At 35.1% G+C, this 22832-nt stretch overlaps 1 protein-coding gene across 8 annotated transcripts in view; it reads right to left on the bottom strand.

Moving 5' to 3' along the window:
- Nucleotides 1-974: 974 nt before the first annotated feature.
- Nucleotides 975-22832, bottom strand: part of LOC113500407 (sorbin and SH3 domain-containing protein 1-like) — a 147252-nt gene continuing 125394 nt past the window's right edge. For 3 of the 8 annotated variants that reach the window (XM_026881155.1, XM_026881159.1, XM_026881156.1), the window contains 5 exons: nt 16497-16556; nt 8899-9059; nt 3000-3254; nt 2415-2655; nt 975-1257 (listed from right to left, as the gene is read on the bottom strand). In XM_026881155.1, the coding sequence (XP_026736956.1) occupies nt 1016-1257; nt 2415-2655; nt 3000-3254; nt 8899-9059; nt 16497-16556 (959 nt within the window). In that variant the 3' untranslated portion in view covers nt 975-1015. The remainder of the gene's footprint in view (nt 1258-2414; nt 2656-2999; nt 3255-8898; nt 9060-16496; nt 16557-22832) is intronic. The other 5 variants (XM_026881160.1, XM_026881164.1, XM_026881162.1 and 2 more) reach the window with 3 other exon arrangements.

Raw genomic sequence — 22832 nt, 5'->3', positions numbered from 1 at the left:
TGAAAGGTACAGTAGATTTGTCATTGGTGTATGGTTGTAATGGTAATGATAAATTGGAGGGTTATGTTGATGCTGATTGGGCTGGTGACACAAAAGACAGAAAATCTACTTCAGGATATATATTTAAAGTATTTGATTGTGTAATATCTTGGTGTACTAAAAAGCAATTATGTGTATCTTTGTCATCAACTGAGGCAGAATATGTAGCACTGTGTTTAGGTATAGTTGAGTCATGCTTGTTAAAAAACTTATTATTAGATTTTGGATTTAAATTGGAAGTAAAGATTAATGAGGATAACCAGAGTGTAATCAAAATAGCAGAAAACAATTTCAGTAATAAGAGGCTTAAGCATATTGATGTAAAATATCATTTTATCATAGAGAAAATTAATGACGGTTGTGTAAGTCTATCCTATGTTAGTAGTTCTGATAATCTTGGAGATATGTTTACTAAAGCATTAGGTGGACAGTTGTATGTAAAACTTAGAAGTAAGATTTTAAAATAAGTTTTCCATTAAGGGGGTGATATTTTATTAGTGTTGCTTCTGAATTTGTTTTAATTTTTACTGATTTTGTTAAGGGGCTGGATGTGTATTATGTTGTTAAGGCAAGTGTGTCCACTGTGTTATAAAGGGGTAGTTATCTTTGATGTTGTTATGCTAGAGTTGCTAGACATAAAGGTAAAGTTAGATATATTAGTTTAAGCAGGTTAATCAATCAAAAATTAAGTGTTGAGGGGGTGTGTTAAATATGCTGTAGCAACCTATTATGTGAGGCAACACTTATGTTTGATATATAGATGTTTTTTTGTTTTGTTACACTGGCAACTCTCTCTCTGCAATCGGTCATGGTGGACGTCGGGCGTTTGTAAAACTTCATCTAAATAAAAATCCATTGTGTGTTAACTCTGCATCTGCATTTTATTCCAAAAGTCCTAACAATTAAACAATCAGGAATCATTTGCTTTTCGTAGCGGCAAAAATATCTGAACACTAAATATAGGATTTAGTAATATTTAACACATAGTTGCAGGTAAATTATAAATAATAAAAGAAGTTACTACCTTAAGTGTAAAAAAATAAGTTGGAAACTTGCCTGGCAAAGGTTGCGTTGCAGGTGGTGCATTAGAGAGCGCAGGACTGTTTGGCTGCGGCGTGTAGCTGTGAGGGCCCATACTCCTCTTAGCAGAACCATTTAGTAGACCATGAGCAGCCGGCGAGGCAACTGGCTTGTCAGAATTCTGCAGCTGTTGAGGTTCTAAAAAAATAAAAAGAATTTGATAAATAAATAGTACGTCTGTCAGACAGATTCTCAAAAAAATTGGATACGTTGTTTTTAAATTTTGTCTCGTATACAAATCTCGTGTCACGTCACTTACCAGTACGCTTCTTACTGCAAGTGATGTTTTAGTAATCATTAACAAACTTAATTGCTTTTATTTTCATTACTTAATTATGTGATATAATTCAAAATTTCAAAATACGTTTTAATATTTGGAAATCTGTTTATATTACATGTTAGATAAATCTGATGACTGAAGTCAAATATCCCATTGGAAAATGCCTATATAAATAATGTTATGAGAGAAAGTCATCTAACATGGTGTTATGAATAACATCTCGACTCAGAATAATGACTTGATTAAAATAAACATGGTAATCATGCAAAGTTTCAACATGATTAGAGAAAATCTTGTGTAGTTATGTCTCTCGTTTATTGCCTGCAATTTCACTTTTCTTGGCATACATTATAATTTCTCTTGAAATTACATTTAATATACACCATCAGAGTTTCCATAGAAAATGGTATTACAAAACAAAACGTGACATGAAAAGAGTTTGCATATATTATAAAAAAATAAAAATCGAATCATCCTGGCCGGTTAACGTTGACCAAAACTTGCATTTCCATTTTCGAATCTAGGATGCCATAAAGTTAACGACATTGGCATGTAGTGAGTCAGTCTGTTAGACACATTACCAAAACGATTTGTTTATTGAGCTGCGTAATGTCGCGTATTAGCGCGAACAAGGCAGCCATTATCTTATACCACTACTATTAAAGCGGGCCTAATGCAAATGTTGTTATTATAAAGTGTCAAAAGAATACGTTGTTCAAATTCTGCGGTGATCAAATATGTTCGGTATATTCATGGATTTTTGCTTCATTTCTTAACATATTTTTTTACTTTTACCAGCCCATTTTTAACGAATTTCAATATTACAAGACTTGTAGTTGCAGGTTAATTTTTTTTCTTAAAAATACTCGTATGAATACTACCAATCGTAACCTTAATAATGTTTAATTTTTAAACGACTCCGGCGACAAAATCTGAACAAACATGCACACATAATCAATAGTCCGAATAAGCGTACAATAAGAAAATTCCGTATGTAAAACGTGAGAGAACTTACCAGGTTGCCCCGGACTGGGTTCCTGCAGCACTGTGACGTAGCTATCCGGGAAGATGCCAGTTTTGGTTCCATTCCTGCCTTCCCACCAGTTCTGGTCGATGCGCCGCGTGAGTACTACGACCTCACCCTTCTTCAGAGGCAGCTCCAGGTTGGTTTGCGCTGTGAAGTCGAACTTCGCTCTCGCACGACCTTCCACTATCGCCGGCTTTTTCGGTGTGTGGATTACATCGCCTTTTTGAATCTGGAATTGAGTTTGTTTGGGGTATTTCATTGATGTATTTTTCTTAGTCAAATACGGATGCAAAGAAAAAGTGCAGCCAGCTTGGTTAACTTAAGAACTTAAGATGACAATTAATAGTGCATACCTAATTAAATTTTACTATGTAACGGTAATTACGGCAAACATTACTTTAATGGTTAGAAGTTTCGACAGAGTAACACACACGGTCACGTGGTCACAAGCAGATAACAAGATTCTAAATTAAAAAATAATGCTTTCCTCTAAACATACGTATCAGCTGCAGACATTAGTGATTTTAGTCCACGATAAAAGTTCTAAATTACCAGATCATAAATGTTACTTACCTCTACATAATTGTACGGGAACAGTCCTATCCTGCCGTTCAGTTCGCCCTCATACCAGTTGTTGTCTATCTGCCTTCTCACAAGAATCATCTCTCCTTTCCTAAAGCTGAGCTCCCTCTGAGTCTGTCCATTGAACGTGTACAAGGCCCTTGCGATCACTTTCTCCGCTTCGTCGTATCGATTTAAAGGCAGTATGTTCTTCTGTGACGGCGTGAAGTTGTCTTGATGTCGCCTGTTCTGCATATCTTGTAACTCCTGGAAAAAATAATTGAAGCTGTTCTTTTACTGGTCCGAACTTATTTAAACGTGTATGATACAAAGCGTTCTGATCAATTTTGAATATGTTAAGCAAATTTCTTATCCGTTACACTTTTTGTGCCTGAAGTGTAAAGGACAGTGATTTTTTAAATGAGTTAGGCCGAAATTTGTTATACAGCATGTGTATGTTTTGAAAGTCAAACAGTATCAGTTCAAACTCGTTGTCACTCTCAAACGTCACCTTCATTGAGGCGTCAAACGCTTCTATGTCAGCCGGCAGTATAGCATTCTCCTGTAAAATTGAATACGTGATAGAAACACTGTTACCTCCATAACATTATTAAACATACTGTTTTCTGACGTCGAGTACATTCTTAACAATTTTATACGTTTAGCTGACAGTAATTTCTAAAACTATTGTCTATTTATCTAATATCACGTTCATAGAATTATCATTTTCACAGAACTTATTTACGTAATTACACAGTCATTGAACAAAGCCGCTTGGAAAACCATTTGCACGCATATCATGATCGTCTCTCGCGCACGTTTCGCTTACACTGGAGCGCGCGAACCAACTGTTCCCCTCATAACAATACGAGAATACCTCTATACAACAAAAACATTAACATTATCACTAAAATAATAAAATGCACCTTATTAAAAGTCATTAAGGTCTAAATTTCCAGTTTGTAATCGAGATAGCGTCAAAAATGTGTGGTCAATAATGGTCAACGGATTTTTGTTGGTATGCGACGACAAGGTCGTTTGGATTTTTGATTATTTAATGAAACTAGTTGATATTACCTTAATAGCTGGTATGAATGGTGTAGTGGGACATGTTATTTATATAATTCTAGAATAGTTTTGAAATGAATGGTATCTAATATTATTTGTTGCGAAAAAATTGGTGTTGTTGCTCAATAGGTACCGTTACGAGCGATTGAATTGCGATATAATCTAGAATGTATTAAAATTAGGATTAAGAGTACGGACAGACTATTTTAGACGGTTTTTATCATACCTGTGGAGAAGCATAAAGGGAAGATAGGTTGAAAATAACTATGTACGTCTCCATACTGTACAGTACTAATCAGGTACTAAATTACTATTCATAGCAAAATTGAGTAAGAATCAAAAATCGACAGAGATCAACTACGAAACAATATAATTCGCACAACAATTACTCGAACTAAAATTCCCAATTACAATTTAATTAATTTTAGTTAATTAAATACTCATTAATAGTACGGTACCGCAGTAAAAGCCGTTTAACAGGCATTCATAAAAACTCGAATGGCTTGTAAACTTGTAATAGATTTCTCTAAAGGGCATGATTGGTGGAGCAACTTTATAATTTGCGGAAAATTTCACTTCCAGTGGTTTGAGTGAAATCAGTGAAATGTCTCTATCTGCAATCCAAGTAGGTCGTATGCAAACTGAGCACGCATCCGTTGTCTGTGCCGTACGGGATGCACAATTAATTACCCTTCCTTTTTTATATGTTGAAGAGAAAATAGTGAGATTTCTGTATTTCGTTTAACCATCGATTTGTCTGTAATGCCACGGTAAGTGCAACTTGACAGCCAGAAGTAGAATTCGTATTGCGAAAATGCATTAAAATAACAAGTCGAACTCACAACATTCCAAAATGACTGAGCATGCTCGGGGATCGAACTCGAGAGCTTTGACATTTCCATAGACCTCTATATCCACAGTACATCGCCTGACCGTTTAATCGATTCTGTCTATTATTCTTGGCGAGGCTCTGCAAATTGCTCTACACATCACAAGTAATTTCCCTAACAGCTAGTATCAGCTAGACTCTCTTGAATCAAACTGTTATAGAATGATAAAGGAGAGTTAATTACAGCTATTTTTATAGAAACTCCTTAATAAATACACATCATCACGCAGCAAGATAATGATCCTATGGCATCTTTTGTAACTCTATACGTTTTCGCGGTTTCTCTGTTTATTTCTAACCACTTTGAAAGCCACAATCATATTTGCTTACAATGCCATCGGCCTATTATTATCATCTTCGGATATTTGCTTAGATTCAATAAAGCCCGCTTTGGTTAAGTTTCATGTTGTGTTTGACGCAATAAGACGAGTGCTATTGACAGACGGGAATTAAATTAGAGTTGTCTATAAATTCAAGAAGGACAGTGATGAAAATGTCACTCTTGTGTATAATGCCCTTTTTGCCTTTTTTTCTTATTGTTATTGTCTTGAGTGCACGGATAGCTGACGAATAGGACAAGCATTTGTGTGATCCACGGAAGCTTGCCGAGCCTTGTGTGTCTATGTGCATGTGACTTTAATGTTTGTAAAACGCTTCGAGACACATTGATTGTGCGGGATTAAGAAAAAAAGAAAAGATAGATGGTAGACACGAATACACATTTAAGGACTTCACAAAGCAAAGATGTGTTTAAGTATACGAGCGTAAACGTCGTCTTAACACCAATTTTAATTTCTGATACAGTCAGTAAAATAATTGTCGAAACCTTTGACCAATTTATGAAGTTGGCATCTAGTTTTGGCTTGACCAACACGTCGGCCTAATAAACCATGTCTGATGATTTCCTGTCATTACGTCTAAGATATTACACTATCAGTATAAGGTAACCGCTCACTTAAATTCCTTGACAGTAATGGTATGTAAATTGCGTTATAGGAGATATTACGTCGGTATTTGGGTAAGTACAAACTATAATAGCACCTTCATACATGTGTTTAAATATTTGGTGTTGTCGAATAAGCTATGAGAATCATAGCGTCTGTCCTTGTGTGCCGTTTGAAAATTTGAAAAACTAATTCTTAAATACCTCATTTCAAAGTTATGTTAAGCTAACTACAATTGTCATTATATTATGATTATTTCGTCATAGTGCTACAAAGTATGATGAATTAGAACCGTGCCAATATGTAGTTTTTTAACATGAGGTATCCATAGAAACGATATGTTGCAAGCAAGAAAGTTTTATTCAAGTTTTATAATCTGGGTAAACTCAGGTATAATTAGTTGTAGTCTAAATATTCATGTGTTTAAACACTCACTATCGTTAAATGTGATATTTTTCTGATCAATAACCGTTTGAAGAATCTGTCCTAACCCTATTGGGTTAAGAACATCAAAGAGATTATCTCAGAAATATCAAAGATTCGCATTTTTGACTTACCAATAAAACCTTACCTTTTCAAGACATAAACTTTATAAACAAAACCTAATGCTTCGTAAACTTGGTACTACGGAAACAAAATGTATGAGATTATAAGCGTGTGTAACTAAGTTCAATAAATTAGTTGATACCGAGATATCGATCAAACTGCAGTCGCGTGTTGGCGCCTACTTTAACAAGATTAATCGCAATCGCACACAACATTGACTGACGCGGTAAATCGGTAATCGTATTCCGATAAACGGTTTACGTTTTTGCGCATATCGATACTCGGTTGAGAATCGATTGCAATCGCATGCAGCATAATGATAAATGACTGCGACGGGAACAAAGTTTTTCTGCATTTTATTTTAACCCAGATCTGTTCAGTTTATTGATTTTGTCATTTTCAGTGCAAAAACGCTTAAATTCTGTTCAAAGATGTAATTATGTACTATTTTTTGTCAGTATAAGGAGTATGTTTTCCGTCAGTGTTGTATTAATCAATTTTTGTGAACACATTTTTTTTTGTAGAAGTCTGTTCTAAAAACATTATTTATCCCAGAGACAATACGTTTTCTTATGTTTTAAAACTTTATTTGGTTCTTTTTGTTGCTTTGAAATTAGTGTGAATTGTCTTACTAGACCGTAGCAGTATTTATACAGGGTGTAAGGAACACCGTACCACCAAAGTCGCATAATGACTTTAAAATAACGTGTTAATTAATATTAAAGAAGTCGCTACCGTCGGAGATTAATATTTATAGATTTAGTCATTTTTGAGCACGCAATGAATTGGTTACCGCGCGATCCTTACGCTCAGCGTACGTACTTACACGAACTGTAATGTGGTAGGAGGGCGACACTCGGCGACACGATCGAAACATTCGAAACGCGCGCGCATTTTATAAAAATGTTGTGATGTAACGAAAAACAATCACAAAAAAATACCAATCAATTTACACTATTCTGACTTCAATCTGTGTCTTGTGTATTATTAAATCAAACCTACTCTTACCTTAATCTCGCTCACTTCTAACCAGATAAGGTTCGAAAATTTCGAAATGTCCGCCATCTACGTGCACACAAATTTTGGCGCGGCGAAAAATCTGCTGCTGAACCCGGGGCAAAAAGTACCGCGTCCAGTAAATGTTCATCGCGAGACTTGCATTGCCACGTGCTTCGCCATAACACACTAGCATGTTGCCATTCTCCCGGGCGGTAAAATAACCTATCGAGCTACTAGGATCGTAATTTAAATAATACACACACAACACACGCACTAATATCACTTAACACAATAAAATTGTCTGCTTACACGATAATTAGTCCGCGAATTACCCGATTGCACATGCACATTCGATTAGCGTAAGGAACAAACTGAGTAAAAATAGGTACTATTTTGAAAAAAGCCGAACTTTCGGTTTTACCTTTGAGTAGTGTTGGACCTAGGTACCTATGATTCTTTATCGATAAATTACATGAGGTCGAAGTGAATATCGTAAAATTATTCTTGACAATAAAGTACTTAACTTAAACCTTTAAAATTGATTAATCACAAAATGTACTTTTGTGTAAGAACATAATTGTTTTATGTGACTGGAATAATTATTCAGCAGTTCGTGGGAAAAAAAATGATAAAAAATTTTAGGCAGGAATTTCATTAGTAGATGATGGATATTAGTAACAAAACAGAGTTTAATTTTAGAAAAAATAAATTATTGTTTATAACAACATGTTTTAGAACTACAGAATTCTAAACAATAACAAACTGTTAATAATAAAAGGTTTTAATAAATTTCGTAGTACGATAAGTTGATACACGCTGAGAAGGTGATTTTCTATTTTATGACATGGAACCCGTGTAACAAAAATCGATGTACTATTTTATCCAGTGTCACAGGTACGTCACTCGCCGATACCGCTGTAGGTGTCGGCGACGCGCTGGCGGTGTCGACAAAGGCGGCTAGCGGTGCCTACAAAGCGCGCGGCTTTTTTTAAAGGAATAGTAGGCAGGATTACGAATAATGCGTGCGAGTGCTCGCGCAATAGTTGCGCTATCTCTTACGCTTGTCGCTCATGAGTACTGGTTCGGTTTTGACGTCACTTTCGGTTAGATTTGCGAGAGAGCGATGACCGACGAGTACCTTTACGAATCAGCTGATCGGGAGCAGTTTTTAGTGTTTCATTTACATTGCCTTTTTTTGTGAAAACGGCTTAATAATGATTTTGTTTATGAAAATATTATTGAAATACGTAGGAAAAATGATTTTATGACACATAAAATTAAAAAAACGCGAAAAAAAACTGCAATTTCATGAAAAGACCGATGAAAAATTCCAACGCACTGGGGTCTGGAATCATGTCTAGAACTCAGGTCCCACGGAAAAGTCACGGTGTTCCTTACACCCTGTATTTCGGCACCTTTTCCAAGTCAAAATGTATGAACAAACTCTAGATATAAATATATTTACCTGTAAATACTTGTTCCTCTTCTGTTCCCTGTAGAGCCTCTTCATGTGCTCTGCTTGCTGGCGCGCCAGCTCCCGCTCGGGCACCAACGGCAGCGGGTCGTGCCGCACCGGGCATCTGTAGTGGATGTTCACATCGCTCTCCACGTAGCGACGAGGGGATTCTGTATGAACAAATAATTTATAAGAGGAAGTAACTTTAAGAATGCAATTCTTTTAAAGTTCGCCATCTGATGCCATTCTAGGTCCCAGTTACACCACAAGTTGGTGACAAGTTGGTGATTAAAATTACTAATAATTTTCTTCGTCAACTCATCAAACGTATTTTTTAACGTTTCGTACAGTCATTAAGACAAATACTTAGTTACCATTAAGTGGAAGTTTCGATCCAATTAAGGAAGTAAAAAGAAAATTATAACTATTCTTTTGACTTAACGATCAGGGTTACAACTTGTACAAGTATCGCTTCACTATAGGAGCTGGCACGGCTTTTTTAATGGTTAAGACTCCGTGCTTAAATTTTCTTTTGTTTATCTAGCCTTTTTTTAATGTCAGTTTGAAGAACTTTTGAACATTTAGCAGAGGAGTGTTTAGAGATTTAAATTGGAAGCTAGTGTAATTGACTGCGTACATAAGTTATTTTATATTGATAGCACCATATTTTGTTGTTAAATAGCTGTAATAGTTTGTAGTTAGGCTAAAATTATCTTCGTCATCATCATCATATTATCAAATCAAGGCAAGTAATTTTGTTTCGCAATCAAACGCCATTTATAAAATAATTAATAAAATTCTCGATATTGCAGTTTAAAAATAAATAAATCAAATTTGAATGTAGTTTAATAATTAACCCGGCACACGAAACCGTTTTCAAGTAACGGAATGGTAAAATACTTGGTTTTCTGTACATTTTTGTTAACACGTAACGATGTTATAATTGTTTACTTTCTCACAACATGTTCTCTGCAAATATGTTTGAAATGGAAAGTGTAAACTAGCTAGGCCCTCGCAAGGGCTTGGCAGTAAATACGTAACTTAACTTGTCAAATAGAAATACTTGACATACATCGGGAAAGTTGGAAAGAGGAAACGGCTGTTATAAAACAAGTTTTACGAATTAAATTTATATTTAAAGGCTTTAGGAAGAACAAACGGACCTATTGACAGTAGCGATACAATGTAGTAAAGGCGAAATTGTGGTTTATAAAATACGCAGTTAAAAAGAAATTAAAATGTACTTATTTGTATTGAGCTATGGTAGTTTTTATCGTACGTTTATTGTTTAAAAGCGTAATCAAGCATCTCAAGTCATCCGTCAAACATGGCCTACGATTATGCTAAGATTTTAATAAGCATTTTCATTCGAAAAGAGTTTAAAAAATTGGAATGATACTGTCATGTAACGGTATCGGAATTTAAATCACCGTAAAATAAAAACAAAAACGGATCTTGTTATTCTTTTTAAAAATAATAAAAAAAATGATTCACGTAAAGACCATCGCTTGTTACTCAGCTATCAAACTCCGCGAGGCGTGGCGCTCTTTTGTATAAAGTCGTATAAACCTATTTTTTCCACTAAAAAGTGAAAGTCGTCCGATGTTATACAGACGCCATCGATGGCGATGTTGTAATACGGTGATTGGCGATTTTCTTTAAGTGGTTATTATGTGATGACACGTAAGAACCGGTTACGTTTTGTAATATCAACGGAAGTAATAGGCGAAAATTATATGTTTTAGGACTGTCTATGTATTATAGATTCTTTTAAAGATCGCATGTTGTATGATTAGAGCAATACACTTGTGGCCGTTTGTGGGTTTTAAAACTACAAGTGTTACAACTTTACTTAACAGATTTTCTCAATAAGTATATTATTTAAATATTTCTATTGGATTATCGTTTTAGCGAGTAATGTTAGTCGTACGTGAGATCATGTGTATTGATTTCATTACTATTAAATTTTGACGTTGAGACGAAGACAGTAAGGTCTACTTTAGATAAATTACTTCCTGGGTGTGAATATGTAGATTGGTTAACCTTGAAAATTAAGAGGCGGCTTAAAACCTTTTTATAAGATTTGAAACAAATATTACCCGCGAATGTCAAGTACGCGTGGAAATATTCTTTATTTACAGTTTTTGCCATACAAAAATAATTATAAACGTTCCGTTTTAAGTAATTTTAAAACCTTTCACTGCTTGCAAACTAATTATTTATTTTGAGTGTTGCTAATCCATGTCAATAAAAAACACAAGTTTTTCGTTAGGTAGAACCAAAATACTGTCACAGATTAATGTTCCGAAATACAAGTCTCAGCTTAACTTTAGCGTACCTTAATGTCAAAGGTAATTGAGGTAAATATATTTAACTATTTACCTATACAGCAGAATGTAGACAGAAAATATAATTTGATAACCTAGTCAACCTCTAACAACCGGACTTTGACCTAGTAACCGGCAAATAAAAGTCATAAAAACAACGTGTTCATAGTTACGTTGTAAAATTATGCAAAATAACGTAATTAATGTTCGGATACCAATCTTGTTGACCAGACATGTTTAAGCGTTAATTTAAGGCAAATTAAAATTTAGAAATCCGGTCAAAGAATCATAATTTGTTATTTTACGTAGACGTAGGTATAAGGCGAATATGTGTCACTTTTAATAATGTTATCAGGGTGTTCACCAGATAAAAAATGTGACTCAAACGATCGTCATTAATTGGATTGATTTATTTAATTTAAATTTATTGGAGTTCTAAAAATAATTGTATATTTTTATTACATCGGATACATTGAAGGAGAATTTAAAAATAAATCATAAAATATTATTTATTCAAATAGCCCCATTGTTGTTTTTTTGAATGCAGCAGTTCTTATGCAAAAAGCGCACGTGTGCACAATAAATACAGAGGAATCGCCATCAAATAGTTCGAATTGGCCGCTCTACAGAATATTTTACAATTGTCGTGAACACTTTCTAGAGATAATCATGCTTGGCACGTACTTACGACACGCCCTGAGTTGCAAAGATAAGATTACAATTGACGAATATGGTTTCGTTGGATTTAGTACCTTATGCCATGGTGAAAACGAAATTCCTATGGAAGCGGTCGTCGAGAAACGTTCGCGTCGCGGCAACGGTTGCAATTTCAACTGAGGAATTTCATTTGCACAACATTACTGACTTTTTACTTGTTTTTAGTCTGAATATATCGATGTCGCGAATTTTGCTGCAAACTAGGCTAAGATTAGAATTCGTGGTAGATATAATTTTAGATCTGCCTGCTGCTTGGATTATATTGAATGAAATATAGGCTAGATGGATTTCATTAATGAATTTAAAACGGCTTATGCTTTGCACATTGCAACATGAAAGGAAATGGAACGATCGATTTAGAAGCAGATTTTGTTGGAAGAGTCGAACATTCATTTAGACGAGGGAGACTTAAAACGATCAGTATTTGATTTAACACTAAAATACTTTTTCTAACTATACTTGAACGTTTTAACTATTAAAATAATTACTGTTACATCTCTTGATACATACTAATAATATTTACTATTTTCTGAAAGAAAATCCGATAGGATTCGATTTATATAGAGCGTTTCGCGACTGCCGCTCTTTACTAAATTAAATTCGACATGTTTTTTTGCAATTTCCTCAATTAATCTTTTACTGATTTTAGGATACAGATTTACAAATTTTTCGACATTTCATAGACATATACAACAAAGTTTTTTTTAGTTATAAACACTAGTTATTCCGCAATCAGTTTATTATTTTTAATTTCCGCGTAATCGAACACGCGTTTATAATGACTAGACGTTTAGTAATTATTGGTAAATATTTGCTAAACACGTGATGAACAAATATTGAAGAATAAATAAATATTGTGTCATTGCACTTCTGTTTCTAGATGGGGTAAGTGGATGGTTGCAATCAGAAATTAAGAGTGTTGTTATCTGTAATTTATTTAAATTTAATTATAATGTTACCATAAATAGTTATGGTGGAGATTATGGCAAGAGATGTTTAGATTACAAAACCTTTACTTTTAGGTTTCATAAAAAGAACTTCTAAAATAATACTTATTATTACAAAAAAATATGGAACCGAAAAAGAGCCTAAAATAATAGCAAAAGAAGGTCGCTCAGCTGATGCTGTACCGATTCATTGTTATTTGATTTAGATCCTTTTTGAGTAGGAGCTTAAAAAAGTTATCAGCAAATCATATAAACTGTCTAATTCAAGATATACTTTGACAAAGCGAATATCATTAACATTTAAAGAAACCGACAGAAACTTCAGATACTGAGTATATAGCATTGCTGAAATATTTTTATAAATGTCGTAATTTAAATTGCGTCTCTTGATACACCGGATAAATATCTAAGATCAGGCTCAAATTCAATTTCCTCTGAAGTCTAATGAGTAAGTTGAGAAATTTTATCTCGCAGATAGAATTTCTCGCATTGCAAAAGTTACTCATGCACTTCGCAATACAGTTGATTTTTCTACAACTGTCAGTGCGTTCTTATGACATTTTGTAATTGAGCTTTGCTTTTAATTACTGTCTCAAGTTGCAATTAGGTAATTTGGTATCTTGATACAGCACGACCTCACCTAACATTTCATAACCGTCATTGAAGCAGAACTCAGTTGTAACGGTTTTTGAAAACCGAATATAATCGATTTGTTTGCAAATTGCACAGGTGCCCTTGGATGCATTAAGACCAAGTTTATTTACATTTTTGTGATTAATTCAACGATTAAAATTACGTTTCGGTATATTGCTGCATTTTTAACCTAGAATTTTACAATTTTTTAATATTTTCATTTAATTTAAATTATTTTGTCAAGAGCTTTCATTCAATGAGTATTAGAATTACAATGAATTTGTGGAATATTTTCTCAAACGTCATATAAAACCGCAGATAACAAATATTCAATTAAATTTAATTATCACGCATATGTTATCACTTATCAGTTGAAATAGGTTAAACGAACACGACCTTAAGAAAGTAAACACACTTCTTTAAGAATAAGATTCACAGATAAACACTTAAAATATAATTATTTACATTTCCATTTTGTTAGATAATTATCATTTCGACTTGTTCTCAAATAAGGTTTGAATTGAATTTAGAATTTGTAGAAAAACATGTTTAGAAAAAAAAGCATAGTAAACAAATCATTCCTAATTCAAAGATTCGATAAAAAGAAAAAAAACAAACAAACAATTTAAAAAACGAACCATGAGTAGTCATTTTCCTGAACTGCTTGAAAATGCCCATACTCGATTCACGATCGATCACAATTCTCACAATATCGTAAACAATATGAGCACAACACTACACTCGCTAGCCGGTGACGACTTCTGTCGCCGGCTGTCGGTCGCGATAGATCACAATCATGCACTTTCGACGCCTTTGCTTCATCTCCCGCCAAACCGACTCGTACTTTCGCTCATTGACAAGAAACATTACGACTTTGAACGTTATAGCGTCTGTCATGTTATTTAATTTGAAGGTAACTAATGCTTTTGGGAGTTAATGAATACGTACATTATGATACGTATTTAATTTAAAATTCAATTATTAGGATAAATAATTTGGTTCTTCTTGAAATATTTAAACTGCTAAGAGCTAAAACCCTCTAGTTTTCTATTCCGATTAAAACTACTCCGCTAAATAAAAACAATCAAACTTGATGTTCGAATATAAATAAACCTACTTTGATTAGTATCGGTAAATTCATAAACAACTAAAATGTAAATAATACTGTGACATCAAATTAATATGTTTATAAGATAGAACAGAAAATGGATGATCATAAGTCTGTCGCATTTTTGCCTTGACCCACTAACTTAAGGCTTCAAATACCTTTACGTATTTCACAAAGAATCTCTTTCTCTACATAAAACATTGCATAAATAAGTAGCAAGTGTGACGAATGCAAGGAATCCACTTGCCGCCGATGAGTGACAGATAACGTTATCAGCTGCGGCATTGCATGCACCGATAAATAATTTAATAAAAAGAAAATTGATTTTTCAATTTCCATCAATGCAAGCGTAGTTTTGTTCTTTACAGAACTAACAGGTGGAACCTAAAATGCCCTTGATAATACAAAAGGATTATTTTTAGTGATAGCCATAGAAAATTGCTAAACAAAAATGTACTCGAAACATATTGTAATCGGGTCTGTACTCACTGTAAGGCAATGGAGCGTACACATCCGGGTATATGTTTGTCCTATTACCCCATTCGGAAAACTCGTGTAGTGTGTGGCGATAATCTTCTTTCTTTAAATTTGTTGGTTTATTCCGATACAGCACTTGATCCCTAATGTTTTCATTCATGGGCACTGAACTGTTGATATTTGATAAATTTGTCAAAGATACGGAACTATTTTCGATCTTATTTGGAATGTCATTTGTTTCTGTTTCTTTTGGTTCTTCTATTACATTAGCCTGTGTATTTACATCATCCAAAGTAGCATCTGAGCCGTGTGATTTATCTTGTAGTTGCATAGATTTGTAGTCATCTGTCAGTTGCGTGACATTTGTGACATTGTACGTAATCTTCGCTGTTGATGTTTGTCTCGCTGCTTTTTCTTCAACAGATTCATTACTTCTCAAGCTATCGGAGTCATATTTATTCCGCGATTCAGTAGGGCTGGTTTCTTTTGAAAAATATATACTATCGTCTTCGTATTCATCAGATTCATCATAAAGCATATTCTTCTTGACATATTTATTTAAAGCCACAAGTGATCTAGATAAGGATCCCGATGCTGGTACGTCACTAAAAAATCCATCATCTTCGTAAATTATATCTTCACGGTTTGAAAGATTGGTCTTATGGTACTTTCCATTGTCTTTTACATTGTTTCGATTCATTTTCGCGGTACGCAACAGATTTATTACTTCATCATAATAACACTGTATCAAGGAAGAAGGTTCGCGTTAAACTGAACTGAACGATAACACAGATTACAATATTATATCAGTGAATAATACTAGATAACACTCGATACTGTCCAGTATTACAAGCCTTTAGTAGTTTAATATCGTCAAAAGTAAAACATTTATATTTCAACAAACAACAAAGCTACCGCATGTGATCAAGCGGCTAGACGAACTATTTACAATTGGAAAAAACTCAACCGACAGGTTTTGGAACTCCGATCGTATTGAATGACGTAAACCGCGAGAAGCGAACTGATAATCGTCCGATATGTTTTTTATTTTGTAGCACAGATATCATAAATCACTTTGTAATAACATGTTCACTTTTTGATATAACTTGACTAGTACCCAGTCCTGTTCTTAGACTACGAGTGACGACGATGGCCAGGAGAATAAGTTAAGGCGTCGATTGGCTTGAACAAAGGCCATTGTTTCTTTTTTTATTCGCACATATTATATGGCTTATAAACGTGTTGGCTCTCATGATGCTTAGACCGAATGATTTTCGGAAGTGAGTTGTGTTATCTAATGGTGAAAAGTAGGTTAGAGACATTTCTGTTTACTTCGTGTGATGAACTCGTCTAGATTTAGTGTTATTTACAGTTGCTCGCGTAATACTGTGTACTTGCCTGTGTCTGAGTAGCTCCCGTGCGAAGTTCTGCGTGGAGGCTCCGGTGCCGAGTCGGTCTCTAATAGTGTATAACAAAACAAACAGCAAAAAGTGAACAAAAATGTATTAAATTAAAGATTTATTGATATTCGTGGCACGTTTACTAACTTTGAATGTTTCATAATAAGTATCATACGCTCAATGTTGCATTCAGTGCATGTGTTGTCTTAACTTACATAAAATAACTGAAAAGGTGACTTTTGTTACATTAAATGCCCGCTTTTGATTACGCTTACTAATCACGCAATGTTAACACGCACAGTAAAACCGCAAGGTAGAACCAATCACGAATTTCAATAAATCTTTATTTTTGTGTGATATCTAAACTTTGGTAAATTACAAATTTACTCCAAAATTAAATGACAGTTTAAATTATAAAATATTATTATAAAGAAATTAACCTTGAAATGTAACCGTGTGACGTGATGGCGTGACATAGGGCGAGAGCCGGTAAGGCCAGGACGCCGGCGGCGGGCGGGGAGGAGCGCGCGGCGGCTCGTACCGGCTTGCCGGACGGTGGGCCGCCGGGTTAAATTCTTGCTTCGCAAATGTATCACTTTTAAGAATAGAGCTTAATTTTATAGATTCTTTTGATATTGGTCTTTTAACTTCTTTTTTCACTGGCGATGTACGACCACGCACAAGAACGTTTGGATCCTCTATAGATCTGTTATTGTCACTACGTCTTGGGTACCGATGTGCAACCCACGACCCAGCTAAGTATGGAGCCATATCGTGCAACTCACTCACGTCTGGAGCGGATGCGTATATTTGTCCCAATAATGACATTGTTTCGAATCGACGTCGAATACGGTCTACTTCCCCAGGACGACATTCTAACGCCTCTTCTGCTGATCTGGACCGAGGAGTAGTTCGCCTACGTAATGCAGCTAACTTTGATATTATGTCTATATGGGGCATATAACGATTAGTCTGCCGTAGGGGTACTCGTGCCACAGGTAGCATAACTTTGCATTTGTCTCTACGCGATGCTAGTTTTTCAAAAGACGACCAGCTTGTAATAAATGCGTTTCGTGCGAGTTCTGGATCGCTGCGATATCGGCGCAGCACCGCGCCGGCCGCCGATGGCGAGTCGAAGCGGCGGGCGAGGCGGCGCACTTCACCCGCTCGAGCCAGGTTGAGGTACGCGCGCCAGTATCTCTCCGGGTCGGGTGACGGGCTCCGACTGCGCCAGATTGTCTCGTCGCTTGAACAGAGTAGCGTGTCGGGCGTCCGTCTATCGACAATGTACATTTCCGAATGAGGTGAAGCTGACCTAGAATGTAGATCGGGTTTCAAAGGAAGCGACAAAAATTTGTTTTTTTCACTTTCTCCAAAGAGTTCCTTAAAATTAGTGCAAGACTGGGATTGTACTATCTGGTTTTTCGGAGGCTCCGTTGGTTTAATTTCGTTTACAGTTTTTGTAATTTCCTTATTGGCTTTTAGACTTGAAGTCTTTTTGTCTTGGTTCTCTTTTTCGTCGGAATTTTCTCTCGCATGATAAACGGTTTTAGTTTGGTCGGCTTCATTCTTTACTGACTCAAAATATTGAACCTTCTTTTTGACTTCTTTACTGGGACCTCTATAAATAACAGTTTTATTGGAAATATCCGAACTCGCTGTTTCAGTCTCACTTGCTGAAGATTGGCAAGGTGTTTCCATTTTTTCGTTGGTGTAAATGACGTGTCTTTTTGATTCGAGATCAACTTTCTTGTTGTTTTCAGACTCTATGTTGTTGTTGCTTTCAGGTTTTTGAACAACTATATCTTTGCTTTCTACTGTAAGTTGTTCTTTGATTTCAGTATTTTCTATTTCTTCTTTGAGAGAAAGTGGGGCTTGATTATCAAATTTATGAATTCGGTTTAATATTTCTTTACTTAGTGTTTGGGAAATTTTCCTCTTTTCGTTTTCACTTAGGGTCATTTGTATTTTATTAACATTATTTTTCAGATCTTTTACTGAAGTGATCGGGCAAGAAATTGCGGCTATGGAATCAGATTTAGTTAATTTCGCAGGTTTTTCTTGTTCTGAAGTAATCAAGGAATTACATCTAACGTGAAGGGATGGATTAGTGTCTATTTTATTTGCTTTAACGTCAATAGTGTATTTATCAGGTTCGTTACCTTTAATGTTTGCTTTTGCATCCAGTTCTTTGCTATAAATGGCGTTCAGCTGATTTTTCAATGCGTTTACTTGATCCATAGATAAACTGCTCCATAATCGGCTGCCAAGGCCAATCTTTTTACGGAGATCGTTTAAAGATGTTTCTTGCAATGCTACAGTTGGTTTTGATATAGGATGATGTTCTATTTTGTCATTGTCATTTTTTTTATTAATGTAAAATGCTGTTTCTGCAACACTTGTTCCACGCCACAAAGGTTTATAAGTGTCTCTTGATTGAGGTTGCTCTGATTCCAAGGAGTCATAGAGGGGTATTTGTTGAAAATGATCTTTAAGATCCTCTACAGATCGTTCTTTAATCCTTAAACCTCTATCTGCGTCGTGATTCCATCTAAAATCTTTTAAATCACGAGGGTAAAACAAAACATCTTTTTCCGTTTGGGCTATTTTAAGTTTCCGATAGAGATTGTTTAATTCTTCTTCAGCTCTTTCGATGGCTCTTATTTTCTTCCATCGATCAAAGTCAATAATTTCTTCATCTTTTTTTCTGTGACGCAAATCACTAGTTGATGTAGCTTTTTCCAACTCAGCAACTCTTTCCAAATATGTGTAATACCTATTTAATTCTCGGAACCTTTCTGACCTAATTTTTGTACTTTGCATGTCACGAATGTATTCATCATAATCTGGGTCAGCAGTATGCAAATTTGAGTCACTTTTGGTTCTCGTAGGGAAGTTATCTGAAATCATTTTTCTGTCAGTGTCACCAGCACTTCGAGTGCGAAACACACTTTTCGGTACAGTATCAGCATATTGTCTACTATTTTGTAAACGAGCACTGTGTATGCGACGATACGAAGGGGATCTTATGGAAACAGGTGAAGTAGAATGGCTTCTACTGATACTTGCACTAGTACATTTTCTTGTTACTTTTGGAGATACTGGTCTCGATGTTTGAGAGAAAAATATTGTGGAAGGATATTTATCACTTTCAGATTTTATATCTATTACGTCCAAATAGGGAGAACGTCTAGAAATTACTGGTGAAATTGGACGTACAGTTTCTGAAAAAACTATTTTTGTTGGAGATAATGACTTTTGCAACGGTTGCGTCGGAGATACAACTCTTCTATGTACAACTTTAGGAGAAATAGGTCTCTTCGTTTGTGAAAATATTAATCTTGAGGGCGAAATTGGGCTCCTAGTAGGTGACTCTTTTGGTTTTTCTTTTTTATAAAATACAACCGTAGGTGATTTTGGGCGAGATGTTTGTGAGAAGTACATTTTGTTACATGGTGGCTCACTCTTGCTCCTAGTGGTTGCTAAAGATGATGTTGATCCAAATTCATCACATTTCGATAAACTGTCGAATTTTTTAATCTCCTCATGCATTCTACCTGGCCAAGATATAGATCTAGGGCTCCTAGCCCGTGATGGACTAGGATATCTATCCCACATTTTAAATCGCGATAACGAAACTGGTTTTCTATGAATCAAATAAGTGTTCAAAGACTTTGGTGAAACTATATCTTGAGGAAGGGATTGGAACATTTTAGCCTTTTGCAGTACAGTTGTATTTTGTTCCAAACTTGGATACACCAGTGTAGGTGTGGAAGTTCTTCCAAGAAATAAATGTTGAAAGAAGCTATCAGAAACTACGGCATCATGAGACTTTTTAATTTCTCTAGAGCTAATACGTCGAGCGTCTTCTAATTTTCTGAAATTTTCAAAGGATCCAAAATTTGATGTTTCGTTTGAAGTATCACCAAATTGACTTCCTGATTCCGATTCGTCATTAATTTTTATATTGGGTTTCTTGGAATTCTTAGCTTTGACTGGTTTTTTAACGGTCTTGACGTTGTCCTTAACCTTTTTGCTACACGATTCATGACAAGGTACACTGCGAGGTCTTATTACCACGCTTTCTAAGGACTTTTTCTTTTTTAAGTTAGTAACAACTGCCGTTTTAACTTGATTAGGTTTTTTTAAGCTTGATGAGATGTTAGACGTTGATTTTGAAATATTTGATGTTGACTGAAGTGAACTAGGTTTCAATGTTTTTGTGTCCGTTTTTGTTGATAAACACGGATTGGATTTTGTGTGAAGTTTCGAGACCTTAAGTTTTTGCACCCTTTCAGCGGTGCGAATCATATCTCTACTCCTGTGGGTTGTCGTTGGTGACAATGACTTTGTACTGGAAGAGGTATATGATTTTGCAAAATTGCTTTTATTTGTAATGTTGGTAGTTTCCTTTGATAAGGATTTGGGTCTTACTTTCGAAACATCGATTCTTTCGTTTCTCTTTTCTGCGCTCCATAATTTATCTAAAGAAGTAACTTTGTCAAGTATTTTGGATATTGGCGTTCTTCTTCCAGCGCCACCTTCTATTACTACAGAAGAATGAGATTCTCCATACTTGCTATGGACTGAATTAGAATATTCCGAAGGTAGCATCATTCTCCGTGATGATCCGAAACTGCTTGTACCAACGGGTTTAGGGTCACTTCCCAATGTTTTAGTTGTAATTTTTGGTGTTGTAGATGAATGATATTTTCTATTAATAGCAGGTGGTGCTGATGTAGACATGATTCTGGTTTTTGGTGGCTTCTGATCTCTTCCACTTGTTTTATCTGTTACGGCGACCGATTTTGTAATTATGTGAGTATTTTGTCGCGACAATTTGTGGTTAATTTTGTCTTTAAGAAAATCTACATTCGATTGAGAATGTGACACTGTATTTCTTTTTGGCGATGTTGATACAGGCCTTGTTGACGTTACTAATTGCAAAGTTCGACTATTCTTAGATGAAATCCTTCTAGGTGGAGCAGGAGGGTATTCAGAAGTGCTATTAGCTAAATCAATACTTAAAAATGATGGCGCAAGTCTTTTGAATTTTCCTTGTTCTCTAGTTTCTTTGCTGGTTATTGGGTAGCAGATGACTTCATGTACTTTGGGTGTTTTCTTATGAACTCTTATCTTCGTCAATGTGGATGAAATCGGTATATATTCGATTTCCGATTCGTCTGTGGAATGTAATCACTTTCAATGATGATATCGTTCTTGCTTACTTTCGTTAGGAGTGACAAAAACGTGATTCTCGTGCTCCTGCTCTAAATGTGATTCTTAAAGTGGTTTTTGCGCTTTCTAGCCGTGATACTACGTATGTGCCGCAAGTAAAACTATTCAGTGACAAAACTCTAGATACTGTGCCTGTTTAATTTTGGAGTCAATTTGTGTCCATGCATCTAAATTTACCTGATTATCAGCGACCTGAAGACCCAGCACCTTATATAATTAGTTTATAATAAATAGTAGCATGCATAGGCAAAATTATCGACTTACCTCCGGTGTAAAACAGTATGGACTAATATGTGAGCGATTGAAAGCATCATTGTCATTATACCGAGACCTTGAGTTAGATCGTCCGACTGTATGCATGTGTATCACGCACGTTGTGCATTGGCCTTGGCCAAGTTTACGGTAAATGTGATTTTTTTTTTTCATTTAATTCTGTGATATATTTTATAATGTAGAGCGTCATAGAGCCGTTCTATAAATCGGAGTTAATTCGTCTAAGCACGTTATGTTATATTTTATACGCCAACACCAAAATTTTAATTAAGTTATTTGTAAAACCATGCGTTTAGTTGTTTTTATGCTATAATTTGTTTAATTTATTGTAAATGTTAGTATGTTTAAATGTTTTTTTTAAGCGCCTCGTTAAAGATTTTCCTTTTTTTAAATCATCATATTAGAATTTCTCTTGTTATTGTTTTACTACTGACTGTACCTCTTTACTATAATATATTATTCTAATACCGACTATTTAAATAATAATTAATGCAGCAATATTGCATATTACTGAATAGTCAACGTAACTATTATTATTATAAGTAGCAAAACAACAATAACATTAAAAATCATATTTTATCAATCATTTTCAACTGTCCATCGGAATTTGAAAGGCTGGTTTTTATAAACCCGAAACTTTATTACAGATGGAGAGACTGCCCTGAATTTCAGACGGTAGAGTCTGAACAAACCTGTCAAATAGGTATAATGATTTATAGTAAGAATTTTGGTCAACCGAATCAATCCTCCTTACCTACCACCAAATTTCAAATGAAAATCAATTAAAGAGTGATTATCTTAAACAATTAGTAGTCCGTCAGGC

The sequence above is a fragment of the Trichoplusia ni genome, chromosome 14, assembly GCF_003590095.1.
Source record: "Trichoplusia ni isolate ovarian cell line Hi5 chromosome 14, tn1, whole genome shotgun sequence".
In the NCBI taxonomy this organism is placed as follows: Eukaryota; Metazoa; Arthropoda; class Insecta; order Lepidoptera; family Noctuidae; genus Trichoplusia; species Trichoplusia ni.
Note: the sequence above shows the minus strand (reverse complement) of the source record. Positions and strands in the feature narration are given on the sequence as shown.